General features: G+C 54.1%; 1 protein-coding gene across 4 annotated transcripts in view; it reads right to left on the minus strand.

The window, feature by feature from the left end:
* The window catches only part of ATP2A3 (ATPase sarcoplasmic/endoplasmic reticulum Ca2+ transporting 3), a 60,592-nt gene that overhangs the window by 15,463 nt on the left and 25,740 nt on the right, over positions 1 to 19,389 (minus strand). For all 4 annotated transcript variants that reach the window (XM_075719549.1, XM_075719547.1, XM_075719550.1 and 1 more), the window contains exons 6-13: positions 15,789 to 15,869; positions 14,670 to 14,755; positions 13,672 to 14,136; positions 7,177 to 7,265; positions 4,383 to 4,485; positions 4,010 to 4,141; positions 1,536 to 1,661; positions 202 to 420 (exon numbers count right to left, since the gene is read on the minus strand). In XM_075719549.1, the coding sequence (XP_075575664.1) occupies positions 202 to 420; positions 1,536 to 1,661; positions 4,010 to 4,141; positions 4,383 to 4,485; positions 7,177 to 7,265; positions 13,672 to 14,136; positions 14,670 to 14,755; positions 15,789 to 15,869 (1,301 nt within the window). The remainder of the gene's footprint in view (positions 1 to 201; positions 421 to 1,535; positions 1,662 to 4,009; positions 4,142 to 4,382; positions 4,486 to 7,176; positions 7,266 to 13,671; positions 14,137 to 14,669; positions 14,756 to 15,788; positions 15,870 to 19,389) is intronic.

Genomic DNA, 19,389 nt, shown 5'->3' on the forward strand with positions numbered 1-19,389 from the left:
TGGGACAGGGCTGTTGACCTCAGAACCAGCCTCCCTGCATGCAGCTCTGCATGAGAGTTCGCAGAGGAGGAGCTGAGTGATTGCACTGCCCAGTGGCGGCAGAGAAACCAGAGAGAAAATACTGCTGAGGCAGTTGGAAGTGGGAGGAAAAACTTAGAGAATAAGGAAAAAAGCTCCTGGAGAAAGTCCCCAGTGCCGTACCTCATAGTGGACGAAGGTGGCGGAGTCGTGCAGCTGCATGGTCTCCCTGCGGATGGGCGCATCGTGGGTGGCCAGGGCCAGGCAGCGCAGCGTGTCAATGCCCATGCCCCAGTCCCGGATCCTGCCCAGGATCTTCTCCCGCACCGGGGCCGTCAGTGGGACCCTGGCGGTGCCCACGCGGATGTGGGTACAGCGCTCGATCACGCTTTCTGGGGCACCCTGCGGAGGAGCAAAGGGCTTAGGAGCTGGAATAACCCTGGAGGATGAGCACCTCTTGCCAGCACCGAAGGAAGTGCTGGAGGGAGGGAAGGCACCAAGTTTGGGCAAAGGAGAAGGAAACTCCCCAAGGCTCCAGCCCGCACATCCCGGCACGGCGGCTCAGCGCGCTAGATGGCAGCCTCCGACCGAGCGCATGGCGACCGTGGCCGGGAAGGACGAACCCGCGTCAGGTCACCAGAACCCGCGTCAGGTCACCAGACGGCAGGATCTGCTCTGCAGGGGATCCATCTGACTCCTGCAAAACCTACACGTCTGCCTGAGATACTCCCGCACCACAGATCCCCTCTCAGACCTGGAGGGGATTAGGGCTGTAAATCTCTGCTGAAAAAATGCGCAGCCTGCGGGATGCTCAGCGGATGCTTGCAATGCCTTTGTGATTCAGGAAAACGTCCTTTAACATCACAGTGTCTCACCCCAGCCCTTCTGACCTTACAAAGGACCCCTGACATTGCTTTTTAATATAAAACTCGCAATCCTTCTATTGCTCCTCTTAAAAAACCTCACCCAGGACTGGCAGAGCCACAGGTGCGGTGGCTCCCGAGGGTCCCAACCTGACCTGGAGGACAGAGTTCACCCACCCAGAAGATCTCCCAGTGGGAACAAAAATATACAAATCTCCTTGGAGTCAGCAGGGGGAAATTCCTGCTGCATCTCTTCTCTTGGGAAGAAAATGCCCTTTAAAACACTATTTTATTTCTGGTCACAGTGGAAAGCTGGACATCACCCTTTGGGTATTACTGGTGTCCGGAGGGTCCAAGCCTTTAATAAAAGCAAGTGCCCAAGTTTTGCACAGGGGCAGTTCTCCCCCGGCCCCAGCACCAGCACACTCAGCGCCTTTTCCTCCCTCTAAATCATTTTACCTCCTTTTTTTCTTATCAGTACTGCAAAGTACTCCCTGACCACACCAGTCTACCTGTTGGCTCCTGGACCGCCAGACAGCTAAGGGAGGAGAAAAACTGCAAAGCATCACTGCCCGCTGCAGTAAGGGCCAAATCCTGCTGGGATGTGCATGGGGAAGGAGGATCCTGCAGGGTGCTGAGGACCTTCTCCCCTACCTTGACGAACATCTTGCTCCCGGCGGAGTTGTGGCCGGGGCTGGTGGGCGTGCAATACACTGACATGGACTTGCGGTCGCGGGAGAACTCCAGGGTGCACTCCTTCCTCATCAGCTTCTTGATCACCTGTGGGGACAGCGTGGAGCTGAGCCGGGACATGACAGGGACGCAATGGCTGCTGCTCTCGGCCTCAGCTAACAACCCTGCCGAGCCGGCACAGCACCGGTGATGGGAGGAGAAAGGCAACCACAGGAGCCAGGAGGGATGGGACAGTGCAAAATCAGAAGGAGCTTTCCCTATGCAATTTTTCATGAGAATTTTAACCCCTCCAACTACACCACTGCTGCCCAGCACACACCAGTGTGTGCCAGGCCTTTATTTTATTGACCCTACATGAGATGCCAAACAGCTGCTGTAGCCTAAGATAAAGCCCTGTTCGCCAGAGAGGTGGGGGAGACCTCCCCTGCACTGGGCTCCAGCTGCCCTGCAGGAAGGTGAATTGCATCCCACTCATTACAGCTGAGGGGTTTGCCCTGATCCTGCACCCACAGGGGTCAGTGGGAATGGGAGCACCAACATCATCTGAGGCTGGATTGGTTCCCATCAAATTAACCAGCTCTGCAGCTGAGACTTAATTAGGCTCATTTCAGGACATGCTAATTGCCCCGAGGACTGCCAGCTAAGCCGTAACAATCATTCACTCAGATGGTACCGGCAGGTTTGCACGGAGAGGACGGAGCAGGGGCTGCCCCAGTGCATGGACCCACGGGCACAGGCAGTGCCCACAGACAGGCTCCTGCACCCCAACACCCCCCAAAACCCCACCACAAACCGGGCTCTACTGTTGCTGCTAGTTAATTACTTAAGGAGCCAAATGCTCAGCAAGATAGCAGCTAGCCCTCCTCAGACCCATCCCCCTCTCACAGATCCACATCAGCATCACGGCAGCTGAGCCCGGCTCCTGGGAGGACATGTCTTGTCCCAGAAAAGCCATTTAATGAACAGGGCATCGAGGACTGATCCAAAGTATTTTCCAGAGAAGGCAGCAGGGACGTTGATGCCAACCTTGCTCTGCATGGCTCAACAGCTTATACGATTATTATTTTTTGTTGCCAGGAGGGTGTCGCTTGCGATGGGGACACAAGCAGCTTTTTGCACAGGACTTTTACAGCAACTTAAATCTAAATAAATCAGTGAAGGGAGCAAAGGAAAAGAAAATCCCATTTGGGGTAAAACCTTACAAGTTCAGAGTTAAAAGGATGCTCCTGCTGCAATGAAGCTGCGAGCGGGAGCTGGGGAGGTGGAGAGATGTGCAAAGGGGATTTGCCCACGCAAAACGCGGGCACTGTCTGTGGATATACCAGGCAAACACCAAGCGGCTCTCGAAGACCAAACCCAGCACAGGGTACGAGTGCAGCGACTACACGTAGGCAGGAAGTTTTGTGCCCACAAAAACAGTGTTGTCCTCGTTGGGCATTGCACGCTCAGTGCAGCGGCAAGGACACCTGGGAGCAGCCAGCTGCTGTGAAAACCCCGAAATCCCACTGGAGATTTCAAAGCACAGAGCCACTGGGAGCAAAATCAAGAAGCAGTGAAGAAATGCTGCCAGGAAACTCCAAGGAAGGGGTTTTTGTCCCTGCCCAAACACAAGAGTCAGGAGAGAAGCACCCGTGACCGAACCCAGCCTGGCATCTGAGTGGAAGGGCAGTGATGGGCATGCGTAACGAAGCAGCTGCAGGACCAATGTACAGCTGGGAAATTCCATCTCCCTTATCAGAAAGGAGTCAGGGGATTTATTATGACCTGCTCAGACCTATCTGGGGAAGAAATGCCAGAACAGAGCGCCCTTCCTTCAAGCAAGTAAAGACATTATAAGATCTAACAGCACAATACCAAAGCCGAGTAAATCCAGACATGAAATAAAGTGTATTTTCACCAGAAGGACAGGGAGACAATGGAGAGCCAGCATAGCCAGCATGGGATATTTTCACATCAAAACCAGATGTTTCCAAAGAGCAAGCCTCGTTCAGGCAGGCATGGCTCCGGGGAACGGGGTTTGGTTCACACTATGGAGGACGGCTGCTCAGTGCAAACTGGGCACCTGAAGATTTGCTGCAGAGCTACAAAACTCCAAACCTCCTCATCTGCAGCCAGGGCTCTGGCCATCACCGTGGCAGTCTCTCCCAGCTGAGCAGGGACTGGGCTGAGTTTGAGCCTCAGGGATCACCCACTCTGAAGCTCCATGTGGACCCAGGTTAGACCCCCCAGCCCTGGCTTCAGCCCCGCCAGGGCCATTGCAGCATCTGCTCCAAAAACAGCTCAGCACCCCGTGAGCCAGGAAATTGCATCCTTGTGGCAGATCAGTCTCTTAGATCATTGCAAGTGGTTATTGCTCAAATAACAGTCATCCCAAAGCCCTCCTCTCCCTCCCATCCCCCAGCACTGGCGCTCGCAGGGGCCTCCCCCACACTCACTGAATTGCAGGCGTTGGCTCGCTCCACCTTGGAGAGTTTGCTGGTGTCAGTGTTGAAGACATTCATCTTCTCCACCAGGCATGTCAGGGCTGTTTCAGTGGCTTCCCCCACCTTCTCGTAGACTTTTTTGGACTAGAGTGCAATAAAAAAAAAAAAGAGCTTAAGCTTTAGAGCACATCCCCTACCTGCTGCTCCGACCAAGGATGCTGTTGCCCACTGCACCATCCCCGGGCTCCCAGAGCATTGACCTGGGATGGGCTGAAGCCAGGGCAGGGGATGCCAAGGGACAAACCTCTGCTGCAAAGGGGCCTGCAGCAAAGGGAAGAGCATCGCCGGTGCCCCCCCACCGCCCCAGCCCCGGTGCCCCCCGCACCTCGTTGTAGTCCAGCGAGGAGTCGTTGCAGAGGGCGCAGATGGTGGCCAGCTCCACCAGCCCGTCGTACTGCCCGCACCGCACCGGCTGCTCGTCCTTCAGGCTGCAGGGAGAAAACAACCCCAAAGCCTTACACTTCACCAGGTTACACATTCAAATACTTAGCTTCTCCTATATATCCCTTGTAAAATTTTCTGAAAAGAGGGAGAAAGAGCCCAGTTAAAGCCTCGGGCTTGGCAATAAACACTTGGGTTCGCATTTTGTGCTTTACCAAATGTGGCAGGACTAGTTGCAAATAAAATATCACAGGAGGCACATAAACTCTGGAAGTGCCCTAGAATAAACGGGGCTGCAGGGGAGCTCAAAAGAATATTGGACCTGAAAGCAAGGGCTGTCAAAAGGCTGATGATGAAGATGATGGAGAAAAGGGGCAAAGAAATTCAAGTTAATTTTCACTCCTCCAGGGGTTTCCAGTTGCTGGGGATCCAGAGGAGCTGTAGGACGGGCAGCAAGTCCCTTCTCCTCCCCATGATGCTGCTTCATGGTCCGGCGAGCCAGAGGGTACCCAAGGGAGCATTTAAAAGCAGCAGACAAATTTAACAACTGCATTGCTGTGGTTGTTTCCAAGCAAGCAGCAAACTGTGGCCTTTGCTTCTTAAATAGTAGCTCTTTGCTATGTAAAGGAGCACAAACGTCACTGGAAAGGAGCAGCCCTGAACACACCAGTCAAGCGGACGCTGCTTCTCACCCGCTGCCCAGTGGCAGAAACAGCAGCGGTGGTTTTCAGGGGAAATAAAAAATTATCCTGACTCCAGGAGAGGTAACTGCAGGTTAGAGCTGTATAAACCCAGCCGGTCATCTGCTTGCTGGAAAAATAATTTGTCAGGCATTTATTAGGATCAGTTTATTCCACTGCTGGTTCCCAATGGAAAGAACATTTTGGAGCCCTTGTTACAGCTCAGGAGCGGAAAACAGGGAGTGGCCAAGAAAATCTGAAAAATCTGTTTGCTGAGGGACAAGAAGCCGCACTGGGCTGCGAGCAGGCAGGGGAGACCTGCTGCCTCCTGCCCAGAGGATGCTGCCCAGCCCCGGGCTCACGGGCAGGGGGAAGGCAGCAGGTGGAAGAGGGAGCCTGCAGACACTCTGGGCCAGGTTTTGATCTTTGGGAAGGTGGAAATACCAAGGATGGCTTCTGCAGTGTGTGATCCCCTGGATATTGCTGGGAAGGGATGGGGGGATACATCCCCATCGTCGGCTGTCCCTGCACGGAACCGGGCTTGATCCACGTGCCAGGAAAGGCATCAGCAAAGGTGCTGCTGGATGGGTGCTGTGCGGGGATGCAATCCAACCCAAGGCCAAGCACGTAATATCCCCCCCAGCAAGACCAGGCTAAAACAAAGCTGCTGAGTCCTCCAAGCATTTCAGTCCCACCAGCCCTGTGGGAATGGGGGCATTTCTCTCCATGACACCTAAGCAAGACCTCACATCCCCCTTGATGCGCAGGGTGAGCACGGGGCTGAAACAAAACTCAAAAGCAACATGAATTGCAGCAGACCAATGCAGAGCCTCGCCGCAGGCAGTCCCCGGAGGAGAGGGGACACTGCAGCTTCAGAGGTTAGCAGACATCAGTTCAGCTCCTCAGTCCTTCTTATTTAATTGAAACACACTGATTGATACCAGCTTATGACCTGGCTCACTTTTTAATGGCGATTCCTAGCCAAGGATCAAATTGGCTCTATAAATATTCATGAAATTAAGTCTGAGGCTGGGATGAATTATAGTCGCTCCACAGATGAGCAGAAGGGACCACGGTGAAGAACGTGCTTGGGATCACACAGCAAAGCGAAGGGGAGCGGAGAGTGCTCCAGCCACTGGCTGAGCTTCTCATCTTCCTCCTTCCCAGATTTTCCCCACACTGGGGAGCATCACCTCCCTTTGAAGGAGGGGGAATAAACAAACACAACAGCAGAAAACCCCATTTGTGTAATAACGCACCAGAGAAAAGCCCCTGGCTTCCACTCCCCACCCTTGGCTGCAGCTCAGCAAAGCCCACAGCTCCCCTGAAACGTGTCCTGACATCAGCAGGACCGTGCCCCAGGCACAGCAGCCATCTCGGCTGTCCCTGCCGAGGACGTGGGGCTCGGGGAGCGCTTTCCTGACAGGGTTTGCAGCCGTTTGCAAGTCCCTCCACACACTGCCGGTGGCGCGGCTCCCAGACAAGCTGCTGGCCCTGGGTCCTGCTGGGGGCAGGGGCAACAGTTGCTGGCTGATACCAAAAATGCGCAGGCTTCAGAAATTTGGAGAATGAGCATGTACTGCAAAAAGCCTTGTTCATTGCTATTGCCACCCTTGCTGTCTTCTCCGCTTCAATGCAGGTTCATTTTATTTGGCTTGCTAGCAAAGGTCGAGCCGCGCGCACGGGAGCCCCTTTGCTGAGCAGTGGGAGGGCGGCAGGCGGAGCCAGGGCGTGCGGCCCCCACATCGTGTGGGGCAGGAGCCGGCAACGAGGGATGGTGAAATGATTGCCGTGGCTCTCACCGAAAGTGAAGGGCAGCCACCTGATGCTTGCAAGCCCAGTGTGGCCAAAAACCAGCCCCCAGTGGGTATGTCCATAGGCAGGGTTCAGTGTGGCTGCAAACCGCCGTGGAAAACCCCTCTTTCTCCCCAGCTCGGGGGGTGAGCCTGGGGTCCCCCAGCTACGGCCATGAGATCGACCGTCCCACCTCCCCCCGACCGTGCTGCCAGCCCAGGACCAGCCCGTGTCACCCGCAAAGCAGAGGAGACCCGCACTCACATCTGTCCCTCGGGGGTGTAGGTGGAGCCTGTGATGCTGAACTCATGCAGGCTGCACTGGGTGCCCTCCACCTTCTCCATAATGAACATCTGCAAGGGAGAAAGATGGAGACAGAGCATTAGGCAGTGATTTTTGGTACAACCCACACGCCCAGCCTGGAGACCTGCCAGCTGGTACCGTCCCAGCGATGGCCGCACCGGCGCCGGGCTCAGCCTCCTCCCTGGTCACCCACCGCTCCTGGCCATCCCCAAATCCTTCCAGCTCTCCCCTGCCTTTTTCATGTTCACCTCCTCCAGCTCTTTTTTTCCACCGGAGAGGAGCGATGCCAAGCCAGTTCCTAAGAAGGTGCCTGTGTTTTTCTTGGAGCAGAGAAAGAGCTGGGTCCAGGTTTCCGCTCCTGCCCTGGCTGCCCTGGAAAGCCTCCGCAGGGCAGGATCTGACCAGCCAGGAGCTGCGGGAAGGGGCTGCCCCCGCCACCCTTTTCCAGCCAGCTCTCAGCCACCAGCTCGCCTTGTGCGTTACCGGGATCGCAGCTTGGCTCCAGGCACTGGCAGAGTGCAGCTCAATAATAAAGCCCCGGGGAGCCATAGAAGTCACACACACTCTATTTTTAGTGATTTTTGCCTTTCAGACTCCTTCCAGTTTCTCTCTTGCTGCTATAGTAAGAGCAACAAAACCAAAAATAATGAAAATACAGTCAAAATCCCCCTTCTCCCCAGGCTCTCCTAATCTCCCCTTGCACAGCCCACCCTTCGGGGCACCTCCAGTGGCAGCAAGAGCAGTGCCTGACCCCAGCCAGGGCGACAGTTTCGCAATGCTCGTTTCTGCTTAATCACTATTTACGACCCACACTGAAGCCAAAACCTAACATAATAAATAAATAAATAGATAGATAGATAAAATTGGCTTGACAAATGAGTCTCCCCAGCCGCAAGCGCCTGCGGGGAGCAGCCAGGAGGGAGGATGGCTGCAGGAAAGTGATGCCTTCAGCTCTACAGACCTGCTTGATGGCTCCGGAAAGTGGGTGCAGGGGCAATTCTCCGTCTCCACCCTGTCTCAAATAATTTATTTTTCCTATTTATTTTCCTCTGTTCATTTGAGATGTTCCCCAGGAGAAATCGGGAAGCATCATTCAGCACCAGAGATGCAATGGCTCTGGGTACCATCCACTTCCCTCCCCTCCGCACTTCCTCCAGCAACTAACAGAGGTTAATTTACTATTATTATTAATTATTGTTAATAATACAAGGACACCCCACCAGTGCAGCCACGTTGGCCGGTGGGTGTAAGACCTCCCCATGCAGCCTGGTATCCCTGGGTACAATCTTAGGGCCAAACCAAGGAAAAACGGTCAAGCTCGGGGAAGCACATTTATGGCAAGTTTAGCACCAGGACACCTCGGCGGGTTTTCTCACCTCTGTGGGTTTTCTCACCTCTGTATTTCACAGGTTTAGGCAAATCAAAGCGGGAGGTTCAAAGCATATGTATCCTACATAAATACTTCTGAGCCCAAAGCAACATCCCCACAGCTTCGTAACTATCTGCAGATACCCCGTTTACTGGGCTATTGCCCTCAGCTCCTTTCCCAGAGCCCATCCTTGAGGCCCCTCAGCATCCCTGAAGGGTTTTAAAGAAAACCACAAGCCAAAGGGTTGCAGAAAAGACTCAGGACATCCCAGGCTCTCCGCTGAGGCACTGAGCTCCTCTGGCAGGAGCTGCAAGCACTAAAAGCATGAAGGATCTCGATAAAGAGAGCCGAAACACATTGTGTCTCCTTTGGTGACTGAATTGCCCCGAGATGACGGACTCCAGGAACAGAGGCCAAGTGTGGCTGAAATTTCCCAAAGCAGAGGCTTCTGCAATACCAAAAGGGACTTTTGAAGGGTGAGCATCCTTTAGCTCTTTTTGAGACGTCCAATGCCATCAACCTTCCAGAGAGCCAAAGTCTCCTGGTCTCTTCAGAAAATGGACTCCTGCACTCAGAAATGCCAACCGGACTCTTATTTATTACAAAATCTCAAAGCATCCACCCCAGCCACTGGTGGTTTTGCCTGATATGGGCCTGTTTGTTTTCAAACGCTCATGACTACAAAACAATTACTATTTTCACAATAGCAACTTTCTTATTAAAAAAGGAAAAGGGAAAAAAAAAAAAATCATTCCAGGCCCTTTATTTTTCCATGCCTATTTAAAAAGGTGCTGTGTAACCCACAGCAACCAGAGGTTATATCAAATTTCCTGCCTGCTCCCGGCTTGCGTGACTGGCAGAACGAGGGGGCGGCCAGGGCATTGCAAAGGTGTTTGCAGGTTTTTTGGCGTGATGTTTCGGCAGATTGCCAGGCTGAAAAAGGGGCACGTTTGCAGGCAGTGGAAACAGTCCGGAAGAAATAGCTATGTCTTAATCCGTAAAGAGGATAAGTAAGGATTCCATCCCAAAAATAATAAAAATAATAACAGGAGCAATAGGAGGAGGTGGCAAAGCTGTGTGCCGCAGCTTGGCTGGGCGGTTTGGGGAGGCTGCCAAAGAGAGCTGCTCACAGAGGGGCTGCCTGACCCCCTGCCTGGCCACGGTGAACACCAGCTCCAGCATCCAGCAAGGGGAACCCAGCCAGCACCCCCCAGGGCTTCCCCCTGCTCACCCCCCTGCCCTTAACCTTCTTAAAACCATGCCAGCAATTGGGGGTTTTAATGTAACGGAGAGTGGGAAAGAAAAACGTTACTATGTGCTTATGAAGAGCTTCTCCTGCCCCGCAGATCTCGCCTGGCCCTGGCACTGTATCACAGAGCCGGATGCTGCCGGCATGTATTTTTAGAAAGCAAAGGGCACTCATGGATGTACCGTCCCTGGAGCAGCACAGGGCATCTGGCTGCAGGCTTGCAGGGAAGAGAGATGCAAAGGATACATCTCCACATTTCTGTATTTTCTGTAATATCTTTAAAAAATTACTTCTCAAAATGCAGACAAGATAGGATTGCTGTCTGGAATAGTAAGAGGCTGTAATCATCAGTCATTTACCCATCAATCAGCCCACAGATAAGCATCATTTTCCTCCTGCGCTGGAAGCAGCCCCAGCCAACAGGCACCCACCGGCAGCTGGCACAGCCGGTGGCTCGGCCACAGCCCCTGGGAAACCCCCAGCAAGGTCTCCCATTAATTAGTGACTGGTTTAGATAGACAAACCTGCCAAATCGAGGCATGGTGTCCTGGAGATTGAAAAGCAAATAGTGCCCGCACACCTCCTGGGCGGCTGCACCGGGGATGGGAGTTTGCACACCCAGGCTCTGCTACACGGTTTATTGAAAATAAACCCCTTTCTGCCCTTGTTCCCCAAAACACCAGCCATCTCAGAGACAGCCAAACGTCACCAGCCGCCTCCCTCTCCTGGACACAGGGTGCCAGCATCTCCCCGCTCCAGCCCTGTCCTGCTCTGCCCGATGCAGCAGCAGCCCCAAGCCCACACAGCCACACTCGCATCTCCGCCTCGGGTCCTGACTTTCCAACGCCACCCTTGTGCTCCTGGGAAATTAAGTTATGGTGCATAAAAGGGTGCCGCCACTTTTAGAAGACTGATTTAAATGTGCAAGAGCAGAGCTACAATGCCTCTCTGCCTCCTCCCCCTGCCAGACTCCCATCACTCCCATCTGCACGGTTATTTAATTGTTATTTAATGGTTATTTAATGGTTATTTAATGGTTGGGAGGAGGCTGACCCTGGTTGCTCCACACCATGGGCTGGGTGGGATGGCGGTCTCAAAGACCCCCAGTTGACCATAAGGTGAATGACACGAACCACACGTTTAACCTGATTTACTAAATGGGTTTGTGACTTTACTGCATTACTCCAGAGCTGTAACCTCTGGTAGGCTCAAGGCCAGAGCAAAAACACCAAAGTCTTGGCCATCCCAGATGGATAAGGCCCCCGGCACAAAGCCCTTCAGTGGGCACTTAGCACCCATGGGCATTGGGGGGCACCGCTTCGCCTCTGCTGACCGCACGGCACCCATCTGCATCCTGCTGAGCCGGCTCAGCGTGCACCCTGGCCACGAGTCCTGGGCACCGAGCGGGACCCAGAGCCAGCAGTGCAGCCCTTAAAAAACAGCTGAGGGTTTTAAAACAGACGCGAAGCCTTTCAAAAGTCACTTTACAGCTCTACAGACCTGACGCCGGCAGCGGGACATAAAGGGAAAGCATCACTCGGCAGCATACCCTGTGGCTGAGCAGCTGCACTCACCCAAATTAAATGTGTGCGTTAATTAAATTGCACTCAATTAATACATTTTTCCAGGTTATCAATATTGATAGGCTTTCGTGGCTTTTGCACCCCTGTAGCTGAGCTGGCTGCTCGGTGCCGGAGCACATCCAGGACATGCCAACAGCCGCCCAGCGCAAATATTTACCCACCCGCCGCTCGGCAGAGCTGCCGGCAGCCTCCGTACTGCCTGCGTCAACATGGGAATCCCTGTCCGTTAAACATTAACAGCCGTGTCTGTGTGTCCTGAGGCCAGCCTAGCTCTCGGTATCACGCCCTGGGAGTCAGGATTCAGCCAAGTGAATAACATGGATATTAGAAGGGGGTTGCGGGGAGGCGGGGTGGAGGATACATGGAGTTTTGAACTGAATTTTTTTTTTTTTTTTCCAATGTGCTGCTTTGCAAATTTTAACTTGGGCCAAGTTAGGGCTGATTGAAGCTAAAAACCTCATGAGTGCTGCTGCCCCACTCCGTCCCCCTCAAGCCCTCTCCCTGTCTCAGCATCACTAATCCTGCCTCTCCCGACCGCACCACAGTGCGGGAGACGGTGGCACTTCTGCCCTAGCTCGAGGAGCAGATCCTCCAGTCGGAAGTGGTTTGGGGAAGGCATGACCGTGTCCTACCTCTCCTTCTGCAGTCTGCAGAGCTAGAGACCCCAAACGCTGGGGTCACCCTTTACTCACTTCCCTCCATCCCAGGGGCAGAAAATCAGTGGTGTCCCATGGTTCAGCCGGGGTGGCACGCACCGCTCTGAGCTTCACACTGCTGCAGCCCCACCAGAGTGCATGTGCTTTGGCCACTTTGTCCCAACAGCCCAAAAATGAAAACCCAAAAATTGAAGAGCTAGGAACAAACTGGCCATTGTCTTGGCATGAAAATCAGCCCATAAAAATAACTCCTGTTATTAATATGAAAGCGGTGTGAGCACATGCCTGGGAATGCCCAGCTGATAAGCAGGAGGCATCACCCCGTCCCGGCAGAGCTGTGTTTCTGGCACCCACCCGCAACATCACCGTGGGCTCAGTACCAGAAACCGGAGGGATGGCAAACACGATATGAGCCGGCCACATCCCCACAGCCCCGGGGCAGGACCTGCTGGTGTCCCCTGGGCTGCTTTTTGGGAAGGGCTGGTGAGAACCTTCTCTTCATGCAAGATGTGGGCAGCCTGGTCACTGCTTCATTCCAGCAGTGTCTCGTTTTAAATCACTTACAGGGCAGAAATATCAGATGTTTCCAGTCATTTGTAGTTTGTGCTGAGCAAACCAGTGGCCAAAACCCATGGCCAGCTTGCAACACGGTCATGGCTTCCCACCACACTACCCGAGTGTCAGAGAGGAGGGACGGTGGCCAGGTCCATTTTTCCCCACAGCAACACATTTTCCAAGGTTCTCCTATAAAACTGACGTGCCAAGGCCATGAAAAAAAGCTTTCCTGAGACTTGAGGATTAATGGGGAAACTGAGAAGTACTTGGATGGTCCAGGCATTCCTAACCAGTCACCTCCCCGTATGGTCAGGCACGCAGGAGCAAAGCTCTTTGGTAGACCAGGAGCCTTCGACCTCTTCACCAAACCACCCCAGGGCTCCCTCCGTCAGAAGTGCTTTTCAGTCTGAGCCCAGCTGCACACAACTGCGATGGCAGACCTTCCGCCAGGCGAGGATGGGTAACCGAAGCACCGTTTCACCAGGTCACGGGCATCTTCTCTTAACCCCTGGATTTCTGCATGAGTTCATCATGGTCAGATGGACCCATGTGTTGCACTGACCCTCCAAGTTTTGGCCTCATAGGTCCAGGCTTTGTAATTTTGCCTGGTCTGGGATTTCTCACTGGTTTGGTTAAAAACAGGGGGAAAACAGGCAAAAGAGCAGAGGGGCTGACTGCATTGGCTTTTCCAGGAGCTCTGTCTCAACACCAGATCCCAGCAAAAAGAAATGCTCTCTGGAGAGGGAGCCCTGAAGTAAGTCTGCAACACGGCACCCCCAACTGGTGTGCTCAGAAAAGTGAGTTTCCTAATTACAACCATGCCAAGAGAAGCCATTAACCTTATTGACCTTGGTCAGGTGAGAGGAAGCTCAGGGCTTTCTAAACCATCTTCCATGCTTACCTTCAAATTCCTAACATGAAACAAGTCTGGTGAGGACAGCAAAGACCATCACCCCAGGATGGGGATGGAGCGATGTAGAGTGCTCAGGGGCTTACAGAGCATCCCCCCTGCACCCCAAAACCTGAAACGCCCCTGGCACTCACCCGGCAGACAGACATCTGGTTGGTGGTGAGGGTGCCGGTCTTGTCGGAGCAGATGACAGAGGTGCAGCCCAGGGTCTCCACTGAGGGCAGGCTCCGGACGATGGCATTCTTCTTGGCCATGCGGCGCGTGCCCAGTGCCAGGCAGGTGGTGATGACAGCTGGTAGGCCCTCAGGAATGGCGGCCACCGCCAGTGCCACTGAAATCTTGAAATAGTAGATGGCTCCCCGAAACCAGGAGCCACCATGGACAGGGTCGCTGAAGTGGCTGACATTGATGACCCAGACGGCGATGCACACCAGGAAGATCACTTTGGAGAGCTGCTGGCTGAACTCGTCCAGCTTCTGCTGCAAGGGTGTCTTCTCAGGCTCTGTCTCCACCATCTGGTTTCGGATCTTCCCGATCTCAGTGTACACCCCTGTCGCAATGACGACCCCTACAGCTTTTCCAGCTGCAATGTTGGTGCCCTGGGAGGGAAGAAAGGGGCCAGAGTGGATCTATGGGCATGAAACCTCTTGGTCTGAGCAGGGAAATGGGTTGCTTGTTGTGAAATGAGAACATGAGATCTTGGTTAAGGGGAAAATGGGGATTTTATATAAATACACCCTAAAGCAGCAGGAGACCCCTCCTGAAAGCTCTCTTGCCCCTCAAGGACTTGGCTTCTGCCTGAGAGGAGCACGAGCAAGGCAGAAACCCAAACTTGCAATAGCTCCAGGCTCAACCACAAACCTTCTCCCTGTCTGGAACGCATCCTACTTGATGGAAAACCCGCTGAGATCACCCAAGGCATTTAAGGGTGTCATGTGCCACAGCCCAAATGAAATCCTGTGGAAGCAGGCTCTCATTTTTATGGATTCGGGTCTCTTTTTATGGATTTGGGTCTTTCTCATGCATGTATTTACTGCTCCCTGCTCAGAGACCTCCTGTATCCATCAGCTTCTTCACTTGGTGGCTCTTTGCAAAACCACAGGAGAGGTGGGGACAGGTGTAAGGGACTTACAGAGAAAAGCATGTTCTTCTTGTCCTGGTTGACAGCCCGGGGATCAGGGATAGGGTCAGCATGTTTGATCACCGACACAGACTCCCCTGCCAAAACAAGAGGGGGGAGATAAACCACCCGTGTTTCCTCTCCAGCCTCCGCTCAACGCTGTTACGAGCTTGCATCACAGCCCCTGCAGCTTTTTAAAGCAGCACTTTGCCACCAAACCATCAAAACATCCATCATGGGGATGTCAGAGCTGGGCCAAGGTGCTCTGAAGATGAGGGCTGCAGAAAAATTACCTGTGCAGATCACTAGCAGCTGCGAGCTCCCATACAGCCCCATGGGATGGGGCCCAATCCCTGCGCCAGGGAGCCCACTGGCTTGCAGCGTGGGTTTGCACGGTCAGATGGGGTTCGTAGGGCCAACAGGAAAGGCGCCCAAAGCCCTTCTGCTGAAGGCTTATATTTTGTTCTTTGCAGATTTGCCCTTTTGCTGCATCTCCTTTTGCCCTCGGAGAACTAAGTTAATGCAAAGCTACTTTTCAAGGAGACTGGGCTCCTTTCCCTGTGTTGTTAACATTTTTTCTGATTGCTTTTCCTTCCCTGCTGCCATCTCCTAACTCAATGCCTTTACAAAATCATGCACGAGAGCTGAAATATTGGAAGCCCTTTTGGTCAGCTGATCATTCACCAGCCTTCCCTGACAGCAGAGAGAGAGAATTTTTGAAATGCCATAGATTATCAGCTTTAAGGGCTTTTCCAGTGCTTAAAAAAAAGCCCCAAATATTGTCATCTCTCCCTGAAGTTGCATGCACCAGCGGTCATCGTGTGACGGCTGCACGGGGGGAGCGTGGGCAGGGACTGAGAGCCCCTCACGAAACCCCACGTGTCGCACAGGAAAGCCCCATGCTATGCATTTTGCAGGAGGGATGCCCAAGCACCAGGCACATCTCACCTATGCCATGACTTTTAGATGACGCTGGGACCTCCCCAGGTCCTCAATCTCATTCTCCCACCCATTTCCCACCCCAGCAAAGCACTTAGCCCAGTGTCAGCCCCAAAATTTGCCTTGGGGCAGACGGCAGAGGGAAAGCTCTGCCTTCAGCAGCTGCCTCCACCCCACCACGCCTGCACGCACCTGTGAGGATGGACTGGTCGACCCGCAGGGTAGTGGACCGGATTTCGATGATCCGGATGTCCGCTGGCACCTTGTCGCCAACTACAAGGGCAAGAGCAGAGCAGCTCCGTCAGGTGGGACCAGCAGTGCCCAGTGCCACAGGGAAGGGGGACAGCAAACCCTGAATGCACCAGCACAGCCAGGCTCTGCCCCAAGGCTTGCGGTCACTGTTTTGTACCTCTGCTCCTGCTGTCTCCCCTTGTTTTCTATTTCAACTGTCCGGTCCCCAGGGCAGGGACTGGTTTTTGCTGAGAATCACCATGTCCCTCTGCAGTGCAGGCACACAGCAGCACCCAGCCTGCAGCAGCAAGGGGTCCAGCCCATGGCAAACCAGGGTCCTGCCCTGGGATGCCTCCTTTCTGCATTTAAAGCTTAATTTTCTATGTCTATAATTTACAAGTCAAAAAAAGAAAGCTGGAAAGAGGCACCACCAGTTGCAATCAGACATCGAGCAGTGCAGAGATGAGATCTTGAGGAATTTCTAATTTTAGGGGATTACCTTGCACAAAAGCAGCCAGCCCAGGGAGCGGGCAGTAGTGCCGAGGCCAAAGAGGTTACTCGTGCCATGCCAGGCGCCCTCCACCCTCTCCCATGGACCGACCACATGTTTCAGGCATCACCTCCCTGTACAAAATTCAGCAGGAGAGTCCTGCCCGCTCCCTGCTGCACATGGATGCTGCCGGGGCAGGTGAGCTGCCTGCCAGCCCTGCCCATCACCTTCCCCAGCTGCCACCTGAGCAAAACTAACTGTGGTTCAAGCCAGGTTTGCCAGGGCAAGCAGCAAAGGCAGGAGCTCCGCACAGGGCAGCCAGGTGAGCAGAGGACCCAAGTGTGCTCCCAGCAAGCCCCCACACCCCACCTGCCCCAGCCGCACCTCTGCAGCGACATGCACTCCTCCGCTGCGGCTGGGACCCCCTTAAACCGTCGCAAGCAGCGAGCACCCGCATCCTTCCTCCTGCCAGCAAGCGGGCAGGAGGGCAGGTATCTTTTCCCTTCTTTTTGGAGCGGAGCTGCCACGGTTAGAGGCATAGGTGCACGGTCCTTGGGGCAGCAAGCATCACACCCTCTGCCCTCCAGCCAAAAACTAGCGTGGCCCTGCCTGCTGCCCCGCATCACCTGCCCCGCCACGTCCCGTCTCTCCTCTTCCCTGCAAAACCCCCACAGCACCCCCATCTTGCCTCTTCCCTGAAAAACCCCCAGAACATCCCCATTTTGGAGCAGCCCGAGCCTCCCAATGCCACTCTTAACCCCGTTTCACGGCTCCATGGGCCGACTGGAAGCTGTTGACGCTGGAAAACCTGGCTGAGACAAACAGCCATCCATGGGTATCCTGGCACGGCACAGCGGTTACGGGTGAAAGCAGCCCTATCAACTGACAGCCACTGATCCCCACCCACCAAGCCGCATGTGCTTCCTTAAAAAACCCATGTAAAGCTGCTTTTCCCACTGGGTTTCCTCCTCCTGGCTCTTCCTCCTGCTCCCTTATCGGCTGGATGCAACCGCGCTCCCCCACTTCGGAAATATTGAGGCAGAGAGCGCCCTGGCTCGCAGCACCTTACCTCACGTTACACAACACTGCCGGCTTGGCCGCTAACGATCGTCTCAAATCCCAGACTTTAACGAGCGCTTCCTCCCAGGGCTCGTAAACCCCCCCTCGAGCACAGCGGGAGGAGGGCTGGCACCGCTCCACCGCTCAGCCATTTATTCCAGCTGCAGATGCGAAGGTTCTTGGATGCGGCGTGCAACATCTGCTGTCCGGCCAGACCTGCCCCACTCCCCATCGCACCCATTTTTGGGGGGCCGAGCTGGGCGGTACTGAGCATGGGGACTCACAGACACCCCGCCCCACCCCCCCCAAATGTTTCCCTCAGACTTTGCAGCTGCTCGAAGGAGTCAGAGCACCTTAAAGGGAGCAAAGAGCTCTTCTTCCCTCCTGGGAAAGGCGGGAAGGGTTTGAAAACGTTAGCTCAACCTGCAGATGAAAAATCTGTTGCCAGCATCTAAGACAGCATCGAGCCCTGGTGCCATGGGGGTAGCATCTGCTCAAGGGTAGATAGTGAGATAGCATCCCAAGAGACTCACACAGCGCAGGACAGACATACGGACCTGGCAGCTGCTGTTAGCCAGCTATTAAACATGCGCTGATCACCCAAGCACTGCAAGTCTCCCCCGTGCCGAAAGCCAAGGGAGAGAGGAAAACAGGATGCAACGCTGCCCGAGCAAAGCAGGAGCAGGCAGGTGGTGCAGCACCTGATGGAGCTCGCTCAGCAATGCCCTGCCTGTGCTTTTTGGGCAAGGCAGAAACCTGGTGCTGCGGCCGAATTTAAACCCTGTGCAACTGCCTGCACAGGGACTCACCTGATCGCCTTGCTACAAAACGGCAAAAATCACCTGGGTTTAAAGAGCTTGCCCACTTGCAGCTTGCACCCATCATTCCCCTCTTGTCTTAGCGTAGCAGGTTTTCTGCTCCCTGCTGCCAAATTTATTGCATTTGCACAGGCAAAAATTTGCCAGTCCCTCCTGCCCGCGCTGTCCCTGCCCTCCCCGGGATGTCACCTGGATGTCCACTGCACGTTCAGAGCTATTGCTCCTGGTGCGCTTTCCTGTTGTGCAGCCTGATAGCATCCTCGCCACTTGCTATAACCTCCTAAACCCACAATTTGCCAATTAATTTGCTAATAATTTGCAAACCCCTCCAGAGGAAAGCTCAGCTCTTTGCCTCCTAGTCATGATGCTGACCGTGTCATTAAAAAGTAATATTTGTCCACTGATGGGCAGGCAGCAAGCACTTGATTTGGGGAAAGATGGCAGAATTTAATTAATTAATAACTAATTAATTTAATTAAAGGCCAGGTCAGCAGCTGGATTGCATTGCCAGCGCTGGCTTGGGAGCACCGCCAGCTCGCCCAGCTGAGGATCTGGCTGGCCCTCCTCTGCTTGATCCTCCCTGCATTATTTTTATGTTCATCTTCCAGCTGAAGCCCAACTGGAAGACAAACAACAGCGAGCTGGCTGGGCCCGGGAGGGATTGCAGCATGTTTCCACTAGCAGGGCCACGAGGAGGAAAGGAGAGGATTAGTTTTGCGGCTCTGGGGGTTTACGGCATCGTTTAACGAACAAACAAAATGGGATAATTGAAATGCATCCTTTTTAGCTCTGGCGGGGCAGGCAGGAGACCCCCAGGCATCCTTCACTGAATGTAAAAACCCGACAGAAGAGCTGGGGGGGACAACCTGACCAGGGAGGCAAAAGCACCCTGCAGCCAGTCCCCTCTGCCTCTCGCCCTCCCAGAATAACAAACCTCAGTTACCAAGGAAGCCTGCCCACGCAGGCAGGGCCAGCACCGCTGCCTGCAGCGTTGAAACCCCCCCGCGCTGGCGGCAGCGCTCGCCTGGCACTGCCGGTGCGGCACCCAGCACTGGCCCTTCACCCGCGCCTTGGCCAGGGGATGCTCGTGGGAGATTCGCTTCCAGAGAGAGGGAATCTTGGCGGAAAATTAAAAGTTCTTCCAGTTCTTCCAGAAAATGGGGAAACCCTCCCAATACACAAAACCTGTGCCAGA

This window comes from Pelecanus crispus, chromosome 12, assembly GCF_030463565.1.
Source record: "Pelecanus crispus isolate bPelCri1 chromosome 12, bPelCri1.pri, whole genome shotgun sequence".
Taxonomy (NCBI): Eukaryota; Metazoa; Chordata; class Aves; order Pelecaniformes; family Pelecanidae; genus Pelecanus; species Pelecanus crispus.